Source organism: Scyliorhinus torazame, chromosome 11 (assembly GCF_047496885.1).
Source record: "Scyliorhinus torazame isolate Kashiwa2021f chromosome 11, sScyTor2.1, whole genome shotgun sequence".
In the NCBI taxonomy this organism is placed as follows: domain Eukaryota; kingdom Metazoa; phylum Chordata; class Chondrichthyes; order Carcharhiniformes; family Scyliorhinidae; genus Scyliorhinus; species Scyliorhinus torazame.
The window spans coordinates 231,260,189-231,287,477 of record NC_092717.1 but is presented as its reverse complement, the minus strand read 5'-3'; the positions used below and the strand labels follow the sequence as shown (position 1 = coordinate 231,287,477).

At 46.0% G+C, this 27,289-nt stretch overlaps 1 protein-coding gene across 4 annotated transcripts in view; it reads right to left on the bottom strand.

Annotated features, from left to right (window-relative positions):
* The window catches only part of ptpn2b (protein tyrosine phosphatase non-receptor type 2b), a 101,353-nt gene that overhangs the window by 30,518 nt on the left and 43,546 nt on the right, over positions 1-27,289 (bottom strand). For all 4 annotated transcript variants that reach the window (XR_011933486.1, XM_072468430.1, XM_072468429.1 and 1 more), the window contains exons 4-7: positions 15,324-15,422; positions 12,096-12,233; positions 10,248-10,457; positions 5,357-5,518 (exon numbers count right to left, since the gene is read on the bottom strand). Coding sequence is in view for 3 of the 4 variants with exons in the window: in XM_072468430.1 (XP_072324531.1) it covers positions 5,357-5,518; positions 10,248-10,457; positions 12,096-12,233; positions 15,324-15,422 (609 nt within the window). In the remaining variant the exon portion in view is untranslated. The remainder of the gene's footprint in view (positions 1-5,356; positions 5,519-10,247; positions 10,458-12,095; positions 12,234-15,323; positions 15,423-27,289) is intronic.

Sequence of the window (27,289 nt, the reverse complement as noted above, 5' to 3'; positions counted from 1 at the left end):
GGTTGATATTTCTATAACTTGTCTTTTCAAGTTGGTTCCAGAGCTGTGCAAGCACAAATAGGTAAAGATGTACAGGGTATCAAAAGGGCGGCACGGGGCACAGTGGTTAGCATTGCTGCCTCAAGACGCTGAGGACCCTGATCTCAGGTCACTGGCCGTGTGGAGTTTGCACATTCTCCCAGTGTGTGTGACTCTCACCCACAACGCAAAGATGTGCAGGGTAGGTGGATAGGCCACGCTAAATTGCCCCTTAATTGGAAAAGAATGAATTGGGCAAATTTTAAAAACTTTTTTAGAATATCAAAGTCACATCATAAATCCAATCAGGGAAGTTCATCTGTCCTTTAGGATGTCCAGATCAGGTGGGGTTACAGGAATAGGGTAGGGGAATAGGACTAGGGTCGGGTGCTCTTTCAGAGGGTCTGTGAAGACTTGATGGGCCGAATGGTCTCCTTCCGCACTGTAGAAATTCTATAGATTCCAATAGGATGTTTTAATGTGTGTTCCTGGTGATAGAACAACTAATATTGAGAGCGAACAGTCGTGGCATTCTCGATCGCGGGAGAAGCACCCAATGGCCGCGACGGCCTTTTAAAAATGCCGGCCATGACCAGCTTTCAAGAATGCCAGCCGTCCTGTGCATGCGTGCCCCCTCAAGTCTGATCTGGCAGTGAGCAGGCCTGGAGCCAAGCAGGGCAGACCGCCTCCTCTTGATGTCAGCACGCTGTCCCAGGACCAACTTTCTTTTAAAAAAGCAACGGAGTCTTTCCACCAGAAGTGGCGGCAGAAAGCAGGTCACGCACTCAGTGAAATCCATTTTCAATTTTTCACAGTCCTGTTGCTTGCTTGCTGGCAGCTACAAAATAGAGGAATCTTTCCTCCCGAAATCACGGAGGAGAGATTCCTCCATTTTGTAGCTGTCAGCAAGCAAGCAACAGGACTGCGAAGAATTGAAAAAGTATTATTTGAAATAAGGAAGAGAGGGACAGAGACATAAAAAGGCCACGATCTCTCAGCTAAATCTGGAGAGCGCTGATCAGGAGACTCCACGGCAGAACAAAACAGTGCTGATGTGAGTTTCTCATGAGAGTCCACGGCAGGAGAAAGCAGCGCTGATGTGAGCTCCAGGGCTTCTGGTGAACAACCCATTAAGACACGGAAATCAGGAACAAGGCAGTATAAAGATGATTTCTTGAGGCATGGCTTTATTAATTGTATCAATGCAAATACCATGTGAAGTACTTTCGGTGGCGGCCAGGAGTTGATTGGTCATGGCTCCTGCTTGGGTGAATTTGTTTTGGCCCTTTCTATCCAGTTATGGGTATTTTGGGGCTGGTTTAGCACACTGGGCTAAATCGCTGGCTTTTAAAGCAGACCAAGGCAGGCCAGCAGCACTGTTCAATTCCTGTACCAGCCTCCCCGAACAGGCGCCGGAATGTGGCGACTAGGGGCTTTTCACAGTAACTGCATTTGAAGCCTGCTTGTGACAATAAGCGGTTTTCATTTCACTTCATTTTTTTTTTGCAAAACCATGTGAAGTGAGTGGAGGGTGTTGGCTTCAACCCCAGAGTGGAATGCCGGTGGGTTATCGTGCCTGGCAAAAGTTAATAAAAGCCCTGGAGCTCGAGTTGGAGGACATGTGTGGCGCTGCTTTGGTGAATGGTGAAAATGGCAGAGAGGGAAGTGTCATCATCGTCTGCCACATTGCCTGTGGAACAGTTAATGCACTTGTCAAGGGTGAGATTTGGCAACAGCGAAAAGTGATCCAGGGCAATTCACGGGACACTGGTTTGGGAGAAGCGCCTGGAGTCACAAAGTGCGATAATCTGTGAGGTGGAAAGGACAGTGTCGGACCATTGCCTCAGAATCGTGTTGTTGGAAAGCAGAGCTGGCAATGCTGGGGGCGGCGAAGGTGGACGACCAGAATTGGTCCAAGCAACAGAATTTGTGAATTGTAGGTCGTCGGAGGGTGTGGAGGGAACAAGTGCCACGGCTAAGTTTCAAAGAGGATGCAAAGCCCACGTGTTATAGATGCAGGAAAATACCGGCAAATGAAAGTTTAATTCCCTCAAAACTTCAAAGGCACTTCATAAGCATAGCGAGTTAAGAGGACAAACCTCTTGATTTCTTTCAAAGGATGCAGTGAGAACTTAATCGTCAGCTGAAGTCCTTAGCAGAAATGTTACTTTGAAAGACAAAAGTACAATTAGCCTCTTGCACGGTTGCTTACCATGTAGCTACAAAGAAAATGCCCCACACTGCAGCAGAGATTAATTCTCCCTGCTACAATAGACAGTTTGTACGGTCCTTGATGAGGGGTTAGCCGAAAAACTGAATTCCATCCACTAAAGTGTTAACAGTGGCTCGCTGAATTTGTGATATTGCTGAGAAAATAGCCGCCCAGCTTATTTCTAATTTAAAATCAGCACACAAAGTTTCAATACAACTGGATGAAAGTACAGACGTTTCAGATTGTGAAACATTGCGAGTTTAGATCATAGAATCTACAGTGCGGGAGGCCATTCGGCCCATCGAGTCTGCACCGGCTCTTGGAAGGAGCACCCTATTAAGCCACGCCTCCACCCTATCCCCGTAACCCCACCTAACCTTTTTGGATGCTAAGGGCAATTTATCATGGCCAATCCACCTAACCGGCACATCTTTGGACTGTGGGAAGAAACCGGAGGAAACCCATGCAGACACGGGGAGAACATGCAGATTCTGCACAGACAGCCACTAAGCCGGAAATCGAACCTGAGATCCTGGAGCTGTGAAGCAACTGTGGTAACCACTGTGCTACCCTTTACATTAGGTATGTTTGGCATAAGGAATTTGCTGAGGATTTGCTGTGCTGCTTGACACTACCAACCAACATGACTGGTGCAGAGATGATTAAGTGTTTGAAAAGTGTGGGCTCGACTTGGTTCCTTGCAGAGGAATCACAGGCGATGGGCAGCCAACATGACTGGGAGAAATAGCGGTTATAATAATGATTAAAGAGGCAGCTGGTTAGGACGTTGTTTGGAATCATTCAGCGTGAGACAATGGCATTGAAAAGAACTCCATCCAATCTTGAAGTAGCATTAAAAGGCGATAAGTGCAGAAAGTAGCCACCGACTGAGCCACAACAAACCGGGCTGCGGGAGGGGCTGCTCCCACGGAAGCAAGCAAGATTGGGGGGGGGGGGGCGCAGCAGAGCTCCTGCAAAAGAGGGAACATCTGGCACAACAGGTCACATATGGAAGCTGCCAGAACAAAGAAGACAACAGCAGTCATCTTTTATAATAATCTTTATTAGTGTCACGAGTAGGCTTACATTAACACTGCATTTAGTTACTGTGAAAAGCCCCCAGTCGCCACACTACAGCGCCTGTTCAGGTAAACGGAGGGAGAATTCAGAATGTGCAATTCACCTAACAAGTACATCTTTCGGGACTTGTGGGAGGAAATCGGAGCAGCCGGAGGAAACCCACGCATATACATGGGGAGAGAGAGCGAGCAGAATCCGCACAGACAGTGATCCAAGCCTGGAATCGAACCTGGATCCATGGTGCTGTGAAGCAACAGTGCTAACCACTGTGCTACCGTGCTTTGAATGGTCCACAAACAAATCATAGATCATCAGAGAATTTAGAGTGCAGAAGGAGGCCATTCGGCCCATCGAGTCTGCATCAGCTCTTGCAAAGAGCACCCTACTCAAGGTCCACACCTCCACCCTATCCCCAAAACCCAGTAACCCCACCCAACACTAAGGGCAATTTTGGACACTAAGAGCAATTTATCATGGCCAATCCACCTAATCTGCACATCTTTGGACTGTGGGAGGAAACCGGAGCACCTGGAGGAAACCCACGCACACACGGGGAGAATGTGCAGACTCGGCACAGACAGTGACCCAAGCCGGGAATCAAACCTGGGACCGTGGAGCTGTGAAGCTGTAATAACCCATGGCTGGACACAGATCTACAAATTGAAGCTGTTGAGTCTGGTGGAAGAGGTAAAGAGGGACTATGGAGGTGGTACTCACTCCCTCTCTCCCTAGTGGGAGAGTGCAGACAACTAAAACAAACGTGCGGCCCAAGTTCCAGATCGTGTTGAGGTCCCTCCCGATATTCATCCCCAAGGCATGCGAGCAGACAAGAACGCATGCAACGAGGAGGACAAAGGGGAAAGGCGATAGGAGATGAGAAGGGAACCCAAGGGTGTCACAGAGAAAAACATGGGGAAAAAGTGAGGCGGGGAAAAAGGGCGGTGGGGTATCGGAACAGCAAGAACACTTTATGGGGAGAGGGGCAGATGCCTTTGCCTCCCTAATCGTTTTTTTTCAGTTTTCAGAATTTCGGATAAGGGATGCTCAACCTGCAGACCCATTCTGTAGATGTCTCTTTAATACTGCGTGATGTTCCTGGCAATGTTATTATAAACATAAAGGTACAAGGATGAGTTAATGTTTATGGAAGGTGGGGGGCCAGATTAGAGCACATTAGGAGTAGTCAAGTCTAGAAACAACAAAGGCATTCAATGAGGAATTTTCAGCAGCAGAAAAGCCAAGGCAAAGCTTTTTACAGAATTGTTAGGCATTTCCAAGCCAATTCATTTCGAGATCCACACACAGTTTTTGTCGTCAATATAACTAGAAAGTGCGGGAAAAACTCAGCCATTTGAAAAACCCAGGCGGCAGCATCCACGGAGAGAAACAGAGTTAGTGTTTTGAGTCCAATATGACTCTGCTTTGGAGCTAAGAGAGGTAGAAATGATGGGCCTGACACTGTTAAAAGGGGACAAGCTCAGATAGAGCAAAGAGGAATGTCAGAGGTAGATTAGAGGGCAAGGGAGATCAAATGACAAAAATGTAATGAAAGTAAAGGCAGAGTGGGAGGTGGTGGTCATGGTTTCTGTCTGTCTGATATCAAATTGCCCCTTTCCCTCTACGGAAAGCCAGGAGAGCACAAGCACAGGTTTATAGGACCAAGGAAATGTTTTTGTTTCATTCATTCGCGGGTTGTGGGCTTTGCTGGCTAGATCAAAATTCATTGCCCGTCCCTAATAGCCCTCAAGAAGATGGTGGTGAGCTGCCATCTTGAACAAAGTCTGACAGGATAAAACTAACTCACTGCTACCCAAGTTCTTTGGGATATGAAGCAAAGCTGTGAAACTATGTGGAAGTTGTCAACATGAAAAGGAACATGATTTTCAAGTTGTGTGAAAAGCACAACAAAGGGTTTATTCATCCTGCTGTGGCTGCTGCTGTCCCTCCTCTCACACAACCTCTCATTGGAGTAGATTAAATCCTACTCTGGAACAATGGGCTGTGGTCCACAATGTCACAGGTTGGAAATAATGATTACGTTTTTACCTGTGCAGATGAGTCTCCTCTGATATGTTTGGCCCCCTCTATAACCGCCATGTACGAAAATCTCAACTGATCTGGAGTCTGTATGAGTCCCATCCGATACTTCCTCATTTCTAATAGTACTTGTCTGATGTCCACAGAGGAAGGATCTTGGCGTTTCTCCATCTGGAAGAAAAATATCCTGCTCAGCAGACAGTTTAGTCCCTAAACATACTGCACCCCTCCCCCACCTCGCTCCCGCTCATTAGCCAACCTGCGCTTGTTAGTGAGGTGGCTGCTGCCAGAGCTCCATCCCCCACAAACAAACAAACCCAACACCCAAACCTTCCAAACTGCCCACCCCATAAACCCAACATTGAAAAACACACAAAATGCTATCCAATCCCTACCAACCCCAAAACCCTCACTTCCCCACTACCACACCAAGCATAAACAACAACCCCCCCCCCACCCCCACCCCCCCCCCCCCCCCCCCCCCCCCCCCTACAAGTAACAAAAAAAAAACAAGTGGGGAGATACATCAAAGAAAAGTTTAAAAAAACATGGTCAACATCATGAAAGTCCAAACTCATCGCTGTCCCAGTCCTTCAGCTTCGCAGGGTAAACCACTCCAAACCGCACGACAGGCAGACCACTCCAAACCTATGTTGCTACTATACAACGCCACCTTCATCCGACCAATGGCCTCCCAACTTCCCGTCAGCTCCACCGTAACATCTTGGCATATTCGAATACCGATGCCTTCCCACTTCTGCTTTGCCCGTCTCGAGACCTTATCTTTCACCTGGTAGCTGTGAAAGCAAACTATCACAGCCTTCGGTGGTTCATTCGTCTTTGGCTTCAGCCGGAGCGACCAATGGGTCCTCTCCAACTCATAAAGGAAGGGGTCCTCCTTCTCCCACATCAAATTAGCAAAAATCTCCGCAAAGTACGCAAGTCATCCTCCGGCCCTCCACCCCCTCAGACAATCTCACGATCCTCAAATTCTGCCTTCATGAGCTGTTCTCCAGGTCCAGCACTTTGGCTCTTCGCCCTTTATTACTCTCCACCACCCTGTCCGGGTGCGGCGATGACCAGCTGAGTCGCACGTTTCGGCAGCTCCCTGTGAAACGGACTTTTGGGCTCTTGATAGGAGCCCCAACGGCAATTTTAACGGCTGAAAACACCGTGCGGTAAACCAGAAGGGTGTTCCCCCTGGACACGGATGGAAAAAGGAGAGGAAAGTGGCCGGATTGCAGCGGATCCTTTGGAACAACGGCAAGGAAGGCAAGCAGAAACCAAGATGGCGTCGGAAGGTGGCAGTTTCATATGGGGCCCTGAACAACAAGAGTTTTTGAAACGCTGCGTGGAGGAGATAAAAAAGGAAATGAAGAAAGAGTTGTTGGCCCCGATATTACAGGCGATTGAAGGGCTGAAAGAGGAACAAAAGACCCAGGAGCAGGAGCTTCGGGTCGTGAAGGCGAAAGCAGCAGAGAATGAAAACGACATACAGGGCCTGGTGGTGAAGTCGGAGATACAGGAGGCACACCAGAAACGATCTGTGGAGAGGTTGGAGGCACTGGAAAATAACGCAAGGAGGAACAACTTGAGGATTCTTGGCCTTCCTGAAGGTGTGGAGGGGGCGGACGTCGGGGCATATGTGAGCACGATGCTGCACTCGTTAATGGGAGTGGAGGCCCCGACGGGTCCGTTGGAGGTGGAGGGAGCATACCGAGTTATGGTGCGAGGACCGAGAGCAGGAGAAGCTCCCAGAGCCATAGTGGTGAGATTTCTCCGTTTTAAGGATAGAGAAATGGTCCTTAGATGGGTGAAGAAAACTCGGTGTAGTAAATGGGAGAACGCGGTGATCCGCGTCTATCAAGATTGGAGTGCGGAGGTGGCGAGAAGGAGGGCGAGCTTTAATCGGGCCAAAGCGGTACTTCACAAAAAAAAGATAAAGTTTGGAATGCTGCAACCGGCAAGACTGTGGGTCACATATCAAGGGAGGCACCACTACTTTGAGACGGCGGATGAAGCGTGGACTTTTATTGTAGAAGAAAAATTGGAATGATTGGACTACGAAAATGAACGTTTGGACAAAGTGGTGGGACGAGTGGGGGGGGGGGGGGGGGGGGGGGGCGAAGAGGGATTGTATGATTAATCCTGCGGTATGGTAACTTTTCTTTCTCCCACAGGTGGTGATGGGGGGAGGTGGGGAGGGAGAGGAGATGGGGCGTTGGCCATGGGAGGCGGGGCCGAGGGAGAGGCGCGGGCTTGGTTCCCGCGCTATGATAATTATGGCGGGAATAGAGAAGCAGGAAGGAGGGGGCGCCGCACGGGGCGAGCCGTGATCACGGGGGGAAGCCGAGGTCAGCCAGAGTTTGCTGACTTCTGGGAGCAACATGGGGGGAGTAATTACGCTAGCGGGGGGTCTAGCGGGGGGGGGGGGGGGGGGGGAGGGGGGAATTACTGGGTTGCTGCTGCTGGGGAAAGGGGGGAGTGGGTGCGGGAAAGGATGGGCGGGGGGGGCACCGTCTGGGAGAAATACAGCCGCGTGGGAACTGGGCGAGAAGCTGGAAAAAGATGATGGCTAACCGGCAAGGGGGGGGGGTGGGAAGCCCCCCAACTCGGCTGATCACGTGGAACGTGAGGGGGCTTAACGGGCCGATAAAGAGGGCACGAGTACTCGCACACCTTAAGAAACTTAAAGCAGATGTGGTCATGTTACAGGAAACGCACCTGAAACTGATAGATCAGGTTAGGTTGCGCAAAGGATGGGTAGGGCAGGTGTTCCATTCGGGGCTGGATGCGAAAAACAGGGGGGTGGCTATATTAGTGGGGAAGCGGGTAATGTTCGAGGCAAAGACTATAGTGGCGGATAACGGGGGCAGATACGTGATGGTGAGTGGCAAATTACAGGGAGAGATGGTGGTGTTGGTAAACGTGTATGCCCCGAACTGGGACGATGCCAATTTTATGAGGCGAATGCTAGGACGCATCCCAGACCTAGAGACCGGAAAGCTGATAATGGGGGGAGACTTTAACACGGTGTTGGAACCAAGGCTGGATAGGTCGAAGTCCAGGACTGGTAGGAGGCCGGCAGCAGCCAAGGTGCTTAAGGATTTTATGGAGCAGATGGGAGGGGTGGACCCGTGGAGATTCAGTAGACCTAGGAGTAAGGAGTTCTCGTTTTTCTCCTATGTCCATAAAGTCTATTCACGCATAGACTTTTTTGTGTTGGGTAGGGCATTGATCCCGAGGGTGAGGGGAACGGAATATACGGCTATAGCCATTTCGGATCATGCCCCACACTGGGTAGACTTGGAGATAGGGGAGGAAACAAGAGGGCGTCCACCCTGGAGAATGGATATGGGACTAATGGCGGATGAGGGGGTGTGCTTAAGGGTGAGGGGATGCATTGAAAAGTACTTGGAACTCTCCACCACCCTCCGCAGCTCCTCACCCATAGAGGTGAACTGGTCGCTCTCCTGCAACAATGCCTCCTCCACCCCTTCAACACTTCTCCTTGCTCCTGTGCCTGCCGCCGACATCTTTGTCAAAGTTGCCTTTATAGGGGCAAGAGTCTTAAATGAGGTAATCATCTCTTTCCGCTGCATGACGATGTGCTTGAAGAACAACCGCTCAAACTCTCCCGACACCACTTCAGTCAGTTTTTCCACTGTTAGGAGCGGTCCCTCTCCACAAACTAGTACCCGCCATCTTTCCTCCTTTTGGACTCTCAGCCGCACTCACCGATGGACATTCAGTTGCCCCATCCTCCCGATTCTTCTTCTGGAAATTCAACATTCCACAATCTCCTCAAGACCTTCCAACACCTAATCATTGAAAAAAGCCCCTAAAAACTGTGCATAAAGGGCCGAAAACCAGAAACCCTAGCAGGAGCCACCCGACGTGCGATCTCCACATAAATGTTGCTACCGGAAGTCATCTAAATGCTTCTTAAATGTTGAGGGTTCTTGCCTCTACCACTCAGGCAGTGGGTTCCAGATTCCCACCACCCTCTGAGTGAAAAGGTTTGTCCTTAAATCCCCTTTAAATCTCCTGCCTATTAGCTTAAACGTATGCCCCCTGGTTAGTGACCCCTCTACGAAGGGAAAAGCTTATTGCTCAAGTAGTTTTTAAAAAGTTATATTTCTTTGCTTGGTCATCCCTGCAAACACAACTGTTCAGGCAACTTGATGCTATGAATTATTTAAGTACCACATGTTTTGGAACAGCATTGCTTGAAAAAGGCTATATTTATATCCTCTGAACCACGTTCTTGCCCACTGAAAAAGAACAATCACAGGGCGTTGCACTAAGACCATCAGACACACTTGTGAAAACCAGAGAACTGCATTATCAAAGGTCTAGAAGCAGATCAATTCTCCAGATTATCAGCCACAGAAAGTTGACTCGGGCGATTTATCCTGCTAAAATGTCAACTTGAAGTGAACACCACCAAGTTATTTTATCAGCCCGGTTGCAAATTTAATGGGTAACTTGTTCTACTGTCTGAACGTTAAATCAACCTTTGGCGTTATAATTGGGTTTTCGCGGGCAGCACGGTGTCGCAGTGGTTAGCATTGCTGTCTCATGGCGCCGAGGTCCCAGGTTCGATCCCGGCTCTGGGTCACTGTCCGTGTGGAGTTTGCACATTCTCCCTGTGTTTACGTGGGTTTCGCCCCCACAACCCAAAGATGTGCAGGGTAGGTGGATTGGCCATGCTAAATTGCCCCTTAATTGGAAAAAATGAATTGGGTACTCGAAATTTATTTAAAAAAATAATAGGATTTTCCGTGACATGTAAAAATAATGCCCTAATGAATTATCTAGCATCGATTTAATGTGCGTCTGAAGAGAAGGGGGCAACAGCATGACGTTTTCAACAACAAGTTGTTACATGTTTACTCACCAAAAGAAGACAGGTATCTACTAATGCGAAGGTACCAGATCGTCCAATGCCTGCGCTGCAATGGACTATGGCAGGTCCACATTCAGAGTTCAAGGAGCCCGATTCTCTCACTTTTAACAGAAAATTAAGGAATGAAGCAGGGGATTCTGGCACTCCAAAATCAGGCCAAGTAGTATAATGGAAGTGTAAGATCTCTCTGGTCTCTCCAGTCTAACAAACCAAATAAGAACAAATAACACAAGTTAAGTTAAGTTGTTGCTGACATTGGAGGAATCTACAGTACCCCATTTTCAAACTGTATAAAAACTTCTATAAAAAGGTCAAGAAAGTTTAAATGCACAGAAATGAAAATAAATCACAAATCACAAAAAAATCCACCTTTGGGATCATTATTTAGAATTAATATTTTCTTTAATGAATGTTCAGAAAGGTGTTACATTCTGGGGCTTCGGTTTTATGAAAGAGAACACATACTTAGGTTTTAGAATTGTAACAAACGTTTACAGCTAGGGGGCACAAATTAAAAATAAGGGGTCTCCCATTTAAAACAAATGAGGAGGTATTTCTTCTTCCATAGGGTGATTACTCTTTGGAATTCTCTTCCCCAGATAGAGCAGTGCAGGGTGGGTCATTGAATGGATCAAAGGCTGAATTACAGATTTTTGTGCTACAAAAGAGCGGCACGGTAGCACAGTGGTTAGCACTGTTGCTTCACAGCTCCAGGGTCCCAGGATCGATTCCCTGCTTGGGTCACTGTCTGTGCGGAGTTCTCCCAGTGTCTGTGTGGGTTTCCTCCACGTGTTCCAGTTTCTTCCCACAGTCCAAAGATGTGGTTAGGTGGATTGGCCATGCTAAATTGCCCTGAGTGTTCAAAAAGATGAGGTGGGGTTACTGGGGTGGAGCTGTGGGCTTAAGTAGGGTGCTCCGGTGCAGACTCGATGGGCCGAATGACCTCCTTCTGCACTGTAAATTCTATGATTCTATGAAGAGAGTCAAGTGTTATAGGTGCAGGCAGGAGTTAAGAAAACAATCAGATCAGTCTGACATTATGGCATGATGGAACAGACTAGGTGGGCCGGATAACCTACTTCTGCTCCCATTTCTTATGATCTGATGTTTGAAGGCCTTGCAAAATTAAGTTGAAGCAACATCACCACATTTCCCCAAGTCTCCACTTGTCAGGAGCCTGAATGGACTTGTATCTATAATTTCTGGCCTTAATCTTGCCCCCAGTTCCCCTCAGATTGAAGGATCTGAGAAGGGCAAGCTCAAAGCCATGGAAAATATGACTCTCTTCTTTCAGGGTCAGCAAGACGGACATTGGAAATCAAGGCTTTCTAGTCAGTTTTTCAATAGCAACCAGAAGGCCCTGAATTTTCACAGTTACTTCATTGCAGTGTTAATGTAAGCCTGCTTGTGACACGAGTAAAGATTATTATTAAACTTATCCAACATGTGGGTGCATGGTCTTGCAAGTAACAGGAAAGGCCGAAATGAACACCAAGCCTCAGACAAAGGTTTGAATTCAGTATATAAGCAGCAGAATCAGGTGGCAGAGTACACGTCAGGTGTCCCCTAGCTGGCTTATGTCAGGGTGGAAGGAAATTGGTCCTATAAAGTAGGCTCGAGCAACACTATTTCCGCATTTGTATAAAATTGTGACAATTTTAGTTAACTGTATTCTTGCAAGGGCAGCACTGTGTGTGTGGAGTTTGGACATTCTGCCTGAGTTTGCGTGGGTTTTGCCCCCACAACCCAAAAGATGAACAGGGTAGGTGAATTGGCCACACTAAATTGGAAAAAATGAACTGGGTATTCTAAATTTATTTTTAAAAATTGCATCCTTACAAAGACTCTTTGTAATTGTAGTTGCCGCACAGTGTAGTAAGATTTTACATCTTCAGACAACAATTTTAAGCTGAACTGAGTGTCTTCAAATGGCATTACTTCATCTTCCTTGCTTGGCCAATACTTTTCACATTTTACCTGCAAAGCAGACAGTAATATTTACCATTTGTTTTTCAAGATACTAAAAACATAGAGCTTACTAACACAAATCTGCATTGTTCTTTGGCACAGATGCATTCATGAAACTGCGTTGAGCTACTAGCCTGAAATTACACAGCATTTCACTTGACAGCAGCTACACAGAGCGAAAGAAAAACTGATAAGACGGCAATTTTATCCATAACTGGTAAGTCGTTAAGATTATCTGTGGCAAAGCTTGCTTATTAGTAAGAAAGCTTACACAAGTAGCATTTTAAATAGCAAAATGTCCACATTTAATTATTACCCCAACCTGACCACACCCAAAAGTCAAACACACGGGATAAAAGAGAGAAATGGAACTTCTTAGATAATGGCCTAACTATGAATATTGGAGGGGAAACTATAGACGTGATAACACCTTAGAATAACACCCTGGGGCAGCACGGTGGAGCAGTGGTTAGCATTGCTGCCTCACAGCACTGAGGTCCCAGGTTTGATCCTGGCCCTGGGTCACTGCCCATGTGGAGTTTGCACATTCTCCTCGTGTTGGGTTTCACCTCCACACCACAAAGACGTGCAGGGTAGGTAGATTGGCCATGCTACATTGTCCCTTAATTGGAAAAAATGAATTGGGTACTTTAAATTTATTTTTTAAAAAGAAAAAAAGAATAAAACCCTGAAGCGAAAATATTCTTCAGCAATGGATCTGGAAAAAAGACTTGTTTAAGAATCACTGGCTGAAATGTTATGGTCAGACTGGAGTGAAGTAATACGAGGATAGGCAGATTCCTATGGAACCATATACTAGCACAAGTTGTAAGGTTTTCGGGCAATTCGGCCCTTTTTGGACTGCCCAAGAATAAAACCCAGAGACTGTAAACTGGACACTTTTCAGCCAAAGGAACGTAACCAAATTTCCCAGCAGGCTTGGTCCGCTGAGCTGAGTAGGGGCATAGGTATTTACAAACCCCCCCCCAGGAGCTACAAGGAAGAAGGAGCCAGACAACTAGATAAGATTAAACACAGAGACAAAGGGGCACGGGAATACACAAGGGGCCTGCCTGCAAGCAGGACAATGGGATGGTCATAGCCCCATGCAGATGTAAATGACTTTGCCTCCACCAGAGCAGAATCCAATCAACACCCCATCAACATAGCAGCGATCTCCGGAGCAGATGGAAGACTTTGAAAATCTTCACAAGGGAGCTCAACCTCATTATCTCAAAAAGCAGACTGGAGGCGGACCTAGGGGAGGTACTCCCATCTTGACAGATCTGACCGGCTCAAAGGGGGCAGGACCAGCGGGAACTTTAAACCTTATGGATTCAATGCAAAAGGGGCTGGCCGAACACAGGAAAAAGCCAGGTAAAACGGATATAAAAGGGGCTGTGTTTCGATTGAGGGTCTCTTGGCTTGACCTCTCCACCTTCGACTTGACCTCTCGCAGCCTGTGACCGTAAGTACCCTGCAGCAGCTTGCGAAACTCCCTTGACTTTGATAGTGGTTGAGGCTTTGGGGAAAGGGACTTGATTTGTGTTTTGTGTCATTGCTAAAATTGTGTAACAATAAGATTTTACGTTGTGTCCGTTATAGTACTTTCTGAATAGACTTAGTTTGTGTTAGAGTTTAAGATTTTATTATATTTTCTTCTGTTTGATGATTTTGACCTGGGTTTTGCAATAAACCTCGATTTGCTGATAATTGGAGTCGTTTAAATTCTTCAATCTCTCACCAGCGATCTCTGACCAAGTCATTGTTAAGATATTCCTCACCTTAATTCCGGGGTAGAGAATCTAGGGTCATCTTGAACGATTCAAACCCGTTCACTCAGGACAGGCTGCTGGTTAGGTAATAAACAGCAGTGTCCTATTCTCTCTCTTGGGAAGGCTACTCCAGCGAAGTAGGAACCGGGTGGGTGTTGCACCACCGGCAAGAGAGAGAATCACCTGGGCATTGGTGGGGGTCTGGATATCTGTGTGATATAAGCCTCAGGCTTCTGGTTAGGGATAAACGGCAGGCTTGATTCAGTGCTCTCTTCCGTGGAGGTGTCCCAGTGCGGCATCCCCTGGCCTCTGAAGTTTCAGTGCCAGCTGGAGAGAGACACACACAGATACTCAAACCCCAGATATCGGCCCAGTAGTGGAGTAGCAGAGATGGAACCCTCTACAAAGTCAAGCCTTTATGAAAGGAAACAATGTTATAGGGACAAATGTGGGAAGCAAGTCAACTATAATTACCATTCACCGGGATAAACATTTTCCAGTTTAAGATTAAGTTGCAGCAAATTATATTGGAGTAGCTGATGACACTTGGGTGGCATTTTCAAACATTTCTCAATAAAAAGAAACGTTAAAATTATTATCCTGAATTCTCTTCCTCTACCTCCTCTACTCATGACAAAACATGAATTTTCCCACTAGGTTCAAACTTTCCTTCCAAGAAAATACATGTTTTGGATACCGGTGCTCTGTACAGTGTTGCAGTTGTTTAAAATTTCAGTTGTACGCCTGAGCACCAAATGTGCCAAATGTGCACTTTAAGCTTTCTGGATTTATTTAAGTGGACTGTGCCCTTATGAGATGGGTACGTACTCTGTTTCAGCCAAACAGGAATTGTAGATTTGTCAGTACCTTTCCTCAATTAATCTTCAACGTGGCGATACATTTTCATGTATCAAACATTGGTATCTCAATACTGTCCTGCCTGAAAGGGGAATCAGGTAACTTGTGACAATGCCAGTGCTATCAACCATTGGGAGATGTACAGCATTATTGTCATTAATGCTTTTCAGAGAGAGCGGTCATAACTCTCAGTGCTTCCCCCAGATGGCATACTTGAGATCAGGAATCATGTGGAGACCGATTCCAAATATCATGCATCACCAGACTATTTAGCTTCTACATTTTAACTAAGACAGGAGGACAAGAACACTCTCAGTTCACAGCTTATTACTTAGATGGTCATTTGCTATTTCTTGACATCATTACATACAAGTTACCAGGAGAATATTTTGTTGAAGGCTCAACTCAAGTCATGCAATAAAAAAATCAAGCCACTAATATTTAAGTTCTAAATCATTTCACTTACTGATCCCTTTTCGATGACACGATTCAACATCACAACTGCTCTACTTTTTTGTTCCCATACCATTTGCCAGAAGTGACCACAAGAATTGGGAAGTGGACCCTGTAAGGAGAGGCACACAAAAAGTAATATACTGGAATAAATCTCATTTTTTTAAAAAAAGTGCATGCATACTATAAAGGGAAAGCTATTACCCGTGAATCTGAAGCTTCTTTAAACTACTCAATACATAGAAACAAAAGTAGCTCAGTTAACCCCTTGAGCTTATTCTGCCATTTAAAGCGATCATGGCTAATCTGCAATCTAACTCCATACGTCAATCTTGGCCCCATAAATAACAAAAATTCATCTTAATATTTAATCTTAAAATCATTTTCAGATTTTACTGAACTGCCAAACACTGTCAACCATTCACATCTCATGGTAAAACCTTCAAGTGTGGTCGGCATTGCACGTAGCATAGATTCATACTCTTAATGTCTGTTCCTGCGGGACACCAGTGAATACATTCATAGCTTTCCGTGCCAAAAGAGTGTGCATTCTGCAATATTCAATGAGATCATGGCTGATCTACTTCAGCACAGTTTTCTTGCACTATCCCCATACCCCTGATGTTTTTAAAATATGCAGCAAACTACCAATCTCAGTCTTGAACATACTCAATGACAGAGTCTCCACAACCCTCTGGGTCAGAGAATTCCAAAGATTCAGTGAGAAAATACACAAAGCATATTTGACAATAGGCAGGCAAAGATAGCAGAGTGATTAGCACAGTTGCTTCACAGCTCCAGGGTCCCAGGTTCGATTCCCGGCTTGGATCACTGTCTGTGCGGAGTCTGCACGTTCTCCCAGTGCCTGCGTGGGTTTCCTCCGGGTGCTCCGGTTTTCTCCCACAGTCCAAAGATGTGCAGGTTAGGTGGATTGGCCATGCTAAATTGCCCTCAAGTGTCCAAGGTTAGGTGGGCTTACCGGGTTACGAGAATAGGGTGGAAGTGTGGGCTTAGGTAGGGTGCTCTTTCCAAGGGCAGGTGCTGACTCGATGGGCTCAATGACCTCCTTCTGCACTGTTAATTCTATTTTTAAAATGTTTTTAAAAATATTACTCAGTCTACAACAGATACACATTCCTCAAAGGCACCAAAGGAGAAAGGCTAATCTGTGGTTATCAAAAGTAGGTGGATTGCATTAAAGGAAATGGCTTACAAGGAGGCCAGAAAAAGTGGTAAGCCTGAAGACTGTGAGCAATTTAGAACCCAGCAAATCACCACCAAGAAACTGATGAAGAAAGGAAAAATAGAAAATGAATGAAAACTAGCAAGGAATAGAAAAGCAGACTGCAAAAGCTTCCTTAGGTACATGAAAATAAGACGATCAGCTAGGACAAATGTGGGCCATTACAGGTGGAGACAGCAGAAACTAAGCAGCTACTTTGCATCCGTCTTCACTGAAAATCTCTCAGAAATGCTAGGCAACCAAGGGACTTACGTATAAGACTGAGGAACTAAAATAAATTAGTATTAGTAAAGGGGCAGTAGATGAAAAGATAACTGGAATGAAGGTTGCGAAATCCCCTGAACCAGATGAGCTTTATTCCAGAATGTTGCAAGAGGTGGCCAGGGGAACTAGTGGATACATGCTGGTTAGCTTTAAAAATTCTTTAGATTCTGAAAGGTGCCTGCAAATGTAACCCCACTATTTAAGGAAGGAAGGAAGAGGGAGAAAGGGAAATTACAAACCTGTTTGACATCAGTAGCAGGGAAAATGTTAGAACCTATTATAAAGGATGTGATAACTGGACATTAAGAAAATAATGCAGGGCAGCACAATGGCGCAGTGCGTTAGCCCTGCTGCCTCACGGCGCAGAGGTCCCAGGTTCGATCCCGGCTCTGGGTCACTGTCCATGCGGAGTTTGCACATTCTCCTCGTGTTTGCTTGGGTTACACCCCCACAACCCAAAAGATGTGCAGGCTAGGTGGATTGGTCACGCTAAATTGCCCCTTAATTGGAAAAATTGAATTGGGTACTCAATTTAAAAAAGAAAAAAAAAGAAAATAACGCAAAAATTAGACAAAGTCAACATGGATGAAGGAAAAGAAAATCATGGTTGATAACTTGGGGAGTTTTTTGTGGATGTTATTTGTATCATTTTGATAAAGGAGAACCAGTGGATGTGGTGTATCTGGATTTTCAGAAGGCTTTTGATAAAATCCCACCCAGGAGGTTAGTATATAAAATTAGAGCACATGGGATTGGGGTAAGCAAATACACTAATTTGGATTAAGAATTGGTCATCAGACAGAAAGCAGAGAGGTGAGCCTTCATTGCACTCCTTCTATGACAAGTATATCTTTCCTCAGGTTAAGGTGACAAAAACTGTGCACAATACTCCAGGTGTGGTCTCACAAGGCTTTATATAATTGGAGTAAGACATCTTTACTCATATCCAATTGCCATAAAGGTCAACACGCTATTTGCCTTCTTAATTGCTTGCTGTACCTGCATGTTAGTTTTCAGTGACTCATTAACAAGGATACCCAAGACCCTTGGAGGTTTGCATACCGCCGCAACTGGTCCACAGCAGACGCCATCTCCCCGGCCCTACACTCATCCCTGGAACACCTTGACAACAAGGACTTCTACATTAGACTCCTATTGATCGACTACAGCTCCGCCTTCAACACCATAATCCCAGCCAAGCTCATTGCAAAGCTCCAAAACCTAGGACCTGACTCTTCACTCTGCAACTGGATCCTTGACTTCCTGACCCATAGACCACAATCAGTAAGAATAAACAACAACACCTCCTCCACGATAGTCCTCAATATCGGGGCCCCGCAAGACAGAGTACTATGCTCCCTATACACACACACGACTGTGTGGCAAAATTTGACTCCAACTCCATCTGCAAGTTTACTGACGACACTACCATAGAGGGTTGGATCTCGAACAACGATGGGTCAGAATACAGGAGGTGTAATGACAACAGTCTCGCCCTCAAATGTCAGCAAAATTAATGAGCTGGTCATTGACTTCATGAAGCAAAACATGATCCCATGTCTGCATCAACGGGGCCGAGGTGGAGATGGTTGATAGCTTCAAATTCCTAGGGGTGCACATCACCAACAATCTGTCCTGGTCCACTCACGTCGACGTTACAACCAAGAAAGCACAACAGCGCCTATATTTCCTAAGGAAATTTGGCATGTCCACATTGACTTTTACCAACTTTTACAGGTGCAGCATAGAAAGCATCCTATCTGGCTACATCACAGCCTGGTATGGCAACTGCTCGGCCCAAGACAGGAAGAAACTACAGAGAGTTGCGAACACCGCCCAGTCCATCACATGAACCTGCCCCCATCCATTAACTCTGTCTACATCTCCCACTACCTTGGGAATGCAGGCAGCATAATCAAAGACCCCTCCCACCCAGCTTACTCACTCTTCCAACTTCTTCCATCGGGCAGGAGATACAAAAGTCTAAGATCATGCACAAAAGTCTAAGAACACGCAGTAACAGATTCAAAAACAGCTTCTTCCCCTCTATTACCAGACTCCTAAACGATCCTCTTCTGCACAGATTTGATCTCTACTGAGTCGTGCTACACTCCTGTATGCTTCACCCGATGCCTGTGTCTATGTATTTACATTGTGTATTTTATTATGTATTTCTTTTCATGTACAGAATGATCCGTTTGAGCTGCATGCAGAACAATACTTTTCACTGTACCTCGGCAAACCAATCCAATCCACTTCTCAGCCTCTCATTTTTTAAGAAATACTCTGTATTTCTGACCAAAGTGGATAACCTCACATTCCCCCATATTGTATCCCAATTTTTTGCCCAGTCACTTGCCTCTCCAAATCAGTTTGTAACATTATTGCATCTTGGACTCAGAACTATATAGTCGTTCCTTCACGGTCGTGTTCTCAAAATCCTGGAACTCTCTCCCCATCAGTACGGTGGGTAGGTCTACACCATATGGACTTCAGAGTTTCAAGGTGGCAACTCACCAGCACTTTCTCAAGGGCAATCGGAATGTGCAACACATGCTGGCCTAGCCAGTGATGCTCACCTCCCATGAGGATCAACAAAATACTCCCTAACACACATCATGTGGAGTGTCATTTGGTTTCAACTCATTGTACCTAAACCTCTATGGTAGTAATTCACCATGTGCAGAATCATAGGCAAACCCACTTTTAGAATTAAGATGGTCCATATACTTTTCCTCATACCTTAGGGAAAGGTTCACAGACACAGGGAAGATCCAAATTCTTTTATTGACAGAATCTCCAATAGAGTGAACAACGACCCCTTTTAGAAAAAAGGTACAAATCTGAAATATTAGATTGCCACAAATGAACATCAGCTGATCGGGAAATACTCCAAAATACCAGGGCCCTTGATATTTACTGGGGTAGGATTTTGGAGTGAGGCAGAGGGTTTTCAATCTGATCTTCGACCCCAGATTTCCTTCCGAAAATCAGCCAGACTGATGGTCTTGGAACAGTTTAGAGAGGGGGTGGGTTGCATGGTAAATTTGTTGCATGAGAAGGAATACTCCTGCCCCGCCTAGCTCACACGCAATGCTCTACAGGAATTTACCTGATGATCCAAGCCCTTTCCACCTTCTTTAACCTGCAGTTTCCAGAGTCCTGGGAAACCCAGCTAACATAGAATAAAAATAAAACCTTGTTAAAATAAAAAGGAGGTATTCTCCTTTGGAGAGGGTTCTGACAACCGACACATCTGCTGACAGTGGCTTCGTTGTAAACCCCTTGACCCAACTTGGGGGTTGGAATTCTGCTTGAAAATTTTAACTTTTACTTCCCAACCCAAACAATTTTGGGGTTAAAATTATTCAACGTGTGTAAAAGAAAAACTTGCATTCATACAGCGCTTTTCACCACCATCAGATGTCTCAAAGTGCTTTGCAAGCAATGAAATAGTTTTGAAGTGCAGTTGCCATCGCAGTTTAGGAAACGCAACAACCAGTTTACACACAGCAAACTCCCACAAACAGCAGATAATCTGTTTTGTGCTGTTGACAGAGGGATCAAATTTGGCTAATACACTGGGGTATCTCCTACTTCCTTCGAAATAGGGCCAGGGTCATATGGGATCTTTTACGTGCATCCCAAGGAGCAGACAGGACCTTAGTTTAATGTCACAACCAAAAGAGGGTACCTCCAACAATGCAGCACTCCATACTGAAGTGTCAACCTTGATATTTGTGAAGTCCTGGAATGGGACTTGAACCAAACTTCTGATCAAGAGACATGAATGCTTTCCGCTGAGCCATGGCTAACACCCGAGGGCTCAGATTAAACTACAAATCGGGGTTATAAATAGATACAATTATCAGAAGCAAAAGTCCAAAAATAGCAATCAATAAATCACACTAGCTCACAACTTTTAAAATCAGTTACAAAACAATCGCATTTTTCAGAATTGGTCCTAGATTTCGGAAGTGACTTTTTTAGTTTCAGCTATTAGCAATGCAAACATTTACAGATGGGAGCGGTGGACCCATGGAGGTTCCTGCATCCAGGAGAATAGGAGATCTTGTTCTTTTCGCAGGTGCACAAGGTATACACCCGTATCGACTTCTTTGCAGCGGGGAAAATCGGTGCTTCCAAGGATCACGGGACGGACTACTCCACGATCGTTATTTCCGACCACGCTCCACATTATATGGATATGAGGGAGGAGACAGGCCGGGCCCAGCGCCCCACATGGAGGCTGGACACAGACCTCCTGGCCGTCAAGGCTTTCTGCCAAAATATATCGCAGGCCATAGGTGATTATGATAGTAACAACCAAAACGGGGAGGTCCCACCTTCCACATTCTGGGAGGCACTGAAGGCCGTGATCAGAGGAGAGATCATAGCCTACAAGGCAAGTAGAGATAGGGAAGAGAGGGTGGCCAGGCAACAGCTAGTGGACTCCATTCTGGAAGTTGATAGAAAGTACTCCGAGGCCCCGACCGTAGAGCTGCTGGCGGAGAGGAAAAAGCTGCAAATGGACTTTAACCTGCTATCCACTAGGAAAGCAGTGTACCAACTCCACCAGACATAAGAACAAAAGAACTAGGAGCAGGAGTAGGCCATCTGGTCCCTCGAGCCTGCTCCACCATTCAATGAGATCATGGCTGATCTTTTGTGGACTCAGCTCCACTTTCCAGCACGAACACCATAAACCCTTAATCCCTTTATTCTTCAAAAAACTATCTATCTTTATCTTAAAAACATTTAATGAAGGAGCCTCTACTGCTTCACTGGGCAAGGAATTCCATAGATTCACAACCCTTTGGGTAAAGAAGTTCCTCCTAAACTCAGTCCTAAACCTACTTCCCCTTATTTTGAGGCTAAGCCCCCTAGTTCTGCTTTCACCCGCCAGTGGAAACAACCTGCCCGCATCTATCCTATCTATTCCCTTCATAATCTTATATGTTTCTACAAGATCCCCCCTGATCCTTCTAAATTCCAACGAGTACAGTCCCAGTCTACTCAACCTCTCCTCGTAATCCAACCCCTTCAGCTCTGGGATTAACCTAGTGAATCTCCTCTGCACACCCTCCAGTGCCAGTACGTCCTTTCTCAAGTAAGGAGACCAAAACTGAACACAATACTCCAGGTGTGGCCTCACTAACACCTTATACAATTGCAGCATAACCTCCCTAGTCTTAAACTCCATCCCTCTAGCAATGAAGGACAAAATTCCATTTGCCTTCTTAATCACCTGTACACCTACTTTTTGCGACCCATGCACTAGCACACCCAGGTCTCTCTGCACAGCAGCATGTTTTAATATTTTATCATTTAAATAATAATCCCTTTTGCTGTTATTCCTACCAAAATGGATAACCTCACATTTGTCAACATTGTATTCCATCTGCCAGACCCTAGCCCATTCACTTAGCCTATCCAAATCCCTCTGCAGACTTCCAGTATCCTCTGCACTTTTTGCTTTACCGCTTATCTTAGTGTCGTCTGCAAACTTGGACACATTGCCCTTGGTCCCCAACTCCAAATCATCTATGTAAATTGTGAACAGTCGTGGGCCCAACACTGTTCCCTGAGGGACACCACTAGCTACTGATTGCCAACCAGAGAAACACCCATTAATCCCCACTCTTTGCTTTCTATTAATTAACCAATCCTCTATCCATGCTACTACTTTCCCCTTAATGCCATGCATCTTTATCTGATGCAGCAACCTTTTGTGTGGCACCTTGTCAAAGGCTTTCTGGAAATCCAGATATACCACATCCATTGGCTCCCCGTTATCTACCGCACTGGTAATGTCCTCAAAAATTTCCACTAAATTAGTTAGACACGACCTGCCCTTTATGAACCCATGCTGCGTCTGCCCAATGGGACAATTTCCATCCAGATGCCTCGCTATTTCTTCCTTGATGACAGATTCCAGCATCTTCCCTACTACGAAGTTAAGCTCACTGGCCTATAATTACCCGCTTTCTGCCTACCTCCTTTTTTAAACAGTGGTGTCACGTTTGCTAATTTCCAATCCGCCGGGACCACCCCAGAGTCTAGTGAATTTTGGTAAATTATCACTAGTGCATTTGCAATTTCCCTAGCCATCTCTTTTAGCACTCTGGGATGCATTCCATCAGGTCCAGGAGACTGGTCTACCTTTAGCCCCATTAGCTTGCCCATCACTACCTCCTTGGTGATAACAATCCTCTCAAGGTCCTCACCTGTCATAGCCTCATTTCCATCAGTCACTGGCATGTTATTTGTGTCTTCCACTGCGAATCGCTCCTCATAGCTTATGCCCTCCATACCAGGCAACATTCTGGTAAATCTCTTCTGCACCCTCTCTAAAGCCTCCACATCCTTCTGGTAGTGTGGCGACCAGAATTGAACACTATACTCCAAGTGTGGCCTAACTAAGGTTCTATACAGCTGCAACATGACTTGCCAATTCTTATACTCAATGCCCCGTCCAATGAAGGCAAGCATGCCGTATGCCTTCTTGACTACCTTCTCCACCTGTGTTGCCCCTTTCAATGACCTGTGGACCTGTACTCCTAGATCTCTTTGACTTTCAATACTCTTGAGGGTTCTACCATTCACTGTATATTCCCTACCTGCATTAGCCCTTCCAAAATGCATTACCTCACATTTGTCCGGATTAAACTCCATCTGCCATCTCTCCGCCCAAGTCTCCAGACAATCTAAATCCTGCTGTATCCTCAGACAGTCCTCATCGCTATCCGCAATTCCACCAACCTTTGTGTCGTCTGCAAACTTACTAATCAGACCAGTTACATTTTCCTCCAAATCATTTATATATACTACAAACAGCAAAGGTCCCAGCACTGATCCCTGTGGAACACCACTGGTCACAGCCCTCCAATTAGAAAAGCATCCCTCCATTGCTACCCTCTGCCTTCTATGGCCTAGCCAGTTCTGAATCCACCTTGCCAGCTCACCCCTGATCCCGTGTGACTTCACCTTTTGTACTAGTCTACCATGAGGGACCTTGTCAAAGGCCTTACTGAAGTCCATGTAGACAACATCCACTGCCCTACCTGCATCAATCATCTTAGTGACCTCCTCGAAAAACTCTATCAAGTTAGTGAGACACGACCTCCCCTTCACAAAACCGTGCTGCCTCTCACTCATACGTCCATTTGCTTCCAAATGGGAGTAGATCCTGTCTCGAAGAATTCTCTCCAGTAATTTCCCTACCACTGAAGTAAGGCTCACCGGCCTGTAGTTCCCGGGATTATCCTTGCTACCCTTCTTAAACAGAGGAACAACATTGGCTATTCTCCAGTCCTCCGGGACATCCCCTGAAGACAGCGAGGATCCAAAGATTTCTGTCAAGGCCTCAGCAATTTCCTCTCCAGCCTCCTTCAGTATTCTGGGGTAGATCCCATCAGGCCCTGGGGACTTATCTACCTTAATATTTTTTAAGACACCCAACACCTCGTCTTTTTGGATCACAATGTGACCCAGGCTATCTACACCCCCTTCTCCAGACTCAACATCTACTAATTCCTTCTCTTTGGTGAATACTGATGCAAAGTATTCATTTAGTACCTCGCCCATTTCCTCTGGCTCCACACATAGATTCCCTTGCCTATCCTTCAGTGGGCCAACCCTTTCCCTGGCTACCCTCTTGCTTTTTACGTACGTGTAAAAAGCCTTGGGATTTTCCTTAACCCTATTTGCCAATGACTTTTCATGACCCCTTCTAGCCCTCCTGACTCCTTGCTTAAGTTCCTTCCTACTTTCCTTATATGCCACACAGGCTTCGTCTGTTCCCAGCCTTTTAGCCCTGACAAATGCCTCCTTTTTCTTTTTGACGAGGCCTACAATATCACTCGTCATCCAAGGTTCCCGAAAATTGCCGTATTTATCTTTCTTCCTCACAGGAACATGCCTGTCCTGTATTCCCTTCAACTGACACTTGAAAGCCTCCCACATGTCAGATGTTGATTTGCCCTCAAACATCCGCCCCCAATCTATGTTCTTCAGTTCCCGCCTAATATTGTCATAATTAGCCTTCCCCCAATTTAGCACATTGATCTTTGCTACTTTGTATGTTTTTTCCTTCAATTTGATATTCTCCCTTATTTCCTTAGATATCCACGGTCGATTTTCCCTCTTTTTACCGTCCTTCCTTTTTGTTGGTATAAACCTTTGCTGAGCACTGTGAAAAATCACTTGGAAGGTTCTCCACTGTTCCTCAACTGTTTCACCATAAAGTGAAACTAGCTCCCAGTCTACCGTAGCTAGTTCTTCTCTCATCCCATTGTAATCTCCTTTGTTTAAGCACAAAACACTAGTGCTTGATTTTACCTTCTCACCCTCCATCTGTATTTTAAATTCCACCATATTGTGATCGCTCCTTCCGAGAGGATCCCTAACTATGAGATCCTGAATCAATCCTGTCTCATTACATAGGGCCAGATCTAGGACCTCTTGTTCTCTCGTAGGTTCCATTACAAACTGTTCTAGGAAACTATCGTGGGTACATTCTATAAACTCCTCCTCAAAGCTGCCTTGACCGACCTGGTTAAACCAATCAACATGCAGATTAAAATCCCCCATGATAACTGCTGTACCATTTCTACATGCATCAGTTATTTCTTTGTTTATTGCCTGCCCCACCATAATGTTACTATTTGGTGGCATATAGACTACTCCTATCAGTGACTTTTTCGCCTTACTATTCCTGATTTCCACCCAAATGGATTCAACCTAATCCTCCATAGCACCGGTCATCCCTTACTATTGCCTGGATGTCATCCTTAAATAACAGAGCTACACCACCTCCCTTACCATCCACTCGGTCCTTCCGAATAGTTTGATACCCTCGGATATTTAACTCCCAGTCGTGACCATCCTTTAACCATGTTTCAGTAATGGCCACTAAATCATAGTCATTCACAATGATTTGCACCATCAACTCATTTACCTTATTCCAAATACTACGAGCATTCAGGTAAAGTACACTTATGTTGGCTTTTTTTACCTCTGTTCTGAATCTTAACACCTCGATCAGTAACCTCTCCAAAGTTATATTTCCTCTTAACCTTTCTCCTAATTTTCCTCGTCGTTGAACCCATATCTTCATGTAACAACCTGCCCCGTCGCTTACCATTAATGTTTTCACTTCCCGTTTTATTCCTTTTAGTATTCCTGGTACTATTCACTGAGCTCCCCTCAGTCACTGTACCTTGTACTGTCAACCTTTTTGATTTTTGACTATGGCTTCTCTGCCTTACACTTTCCCCCTTGCTGCCTTTTGTTTCTGTCCCTGTTTTACTACCTTCCAACTTCCTGCATCCCCTTGTCACATTAGTTTAAACTCTCCCCAACAGCCCAAACACCCCCCCCCCCCCCCCCCAGGACATCGGTTCCAGTCCTGCCCAGGTGCAGACCGTCCGGTTTGCACTGGTCCCACCTCTCCCAGAACCGGTTCCAATGTCCCAGAAATTTGAATCCCTCCCTCTTGCACCACCTCTCGAGCCACGCATTCATCCTCGCTATCCTGACATTCCTACTCTGACTAGCTCGTGGCACTGGTAGCAATCCTGAGATTACTACCTTTGAAGTCCTACTTTTTAGTTTAACTCCTAACTCCCTAAATTCAGCTTGTAGGACCTCGTCCCATTTTGTACCTATATCGTTGGTGCCTATGTGCACCACGATAGCTGGCTGTTCACCCTCCCAGAATGTCCTGCAGCCGCTCCGAGACATCCTTGACCCTTGCACCAGGGAGGCAACATACATCCTGGAATCTCGATTGCGTCCGCAGAACCGCCTGTCTATTCCCCTTACAGACACGGGGAACCTTCTACGAACACTGTGACAAGGCTGGCCGCCTATTGGCTCACCAGCTGAGAAAGCAGGCAGCTACAAGGGAAATAGCGCAGGTATGGAATAGCAAAGGCAGGCTGGTAACAGAGCCCAAGGAGATCAATCAGGCATTCGAGACCTTCCACGGAGACTGTACGCCTCCGAACCCCCAGACGGGGATGCGGGAGTGAAACAGTTCCTAGACAGACTGGAACTGCCAGTGGTGGGGGAAAGACAGATGGGGGGGGGGGGGGGGGGGGGGGGGGAGAAAGAAAGAGAGCTGGAAGCACCAGTAGACCTGGGAGAAATCATGGAGAGCATCAACTCCATGCAGGCGGGGAAGGCACTGGGACCCGACGGGTTCCCTGCGGACTTCTACAAAAAATTCACACCTGTCCTGGCCCCACACCCAAGGGACAGGTTCGCTGACTCCCTGGCAGGGGGTATCCTGCCCCCAACGCTAACGCAGGCCACAATCTCGCTAATACCCCAAAAAGATAAAGACCTGTCAAAATGTGGATCATACAGACCCATTTCACTGCTGAATGTGCATGCGAAAATACTCGCAAAGTTCCTGGCCAAAAGGCTGGGGGGCTGTATACCAGAGGTGGTCGCAGAGGACCAAACGG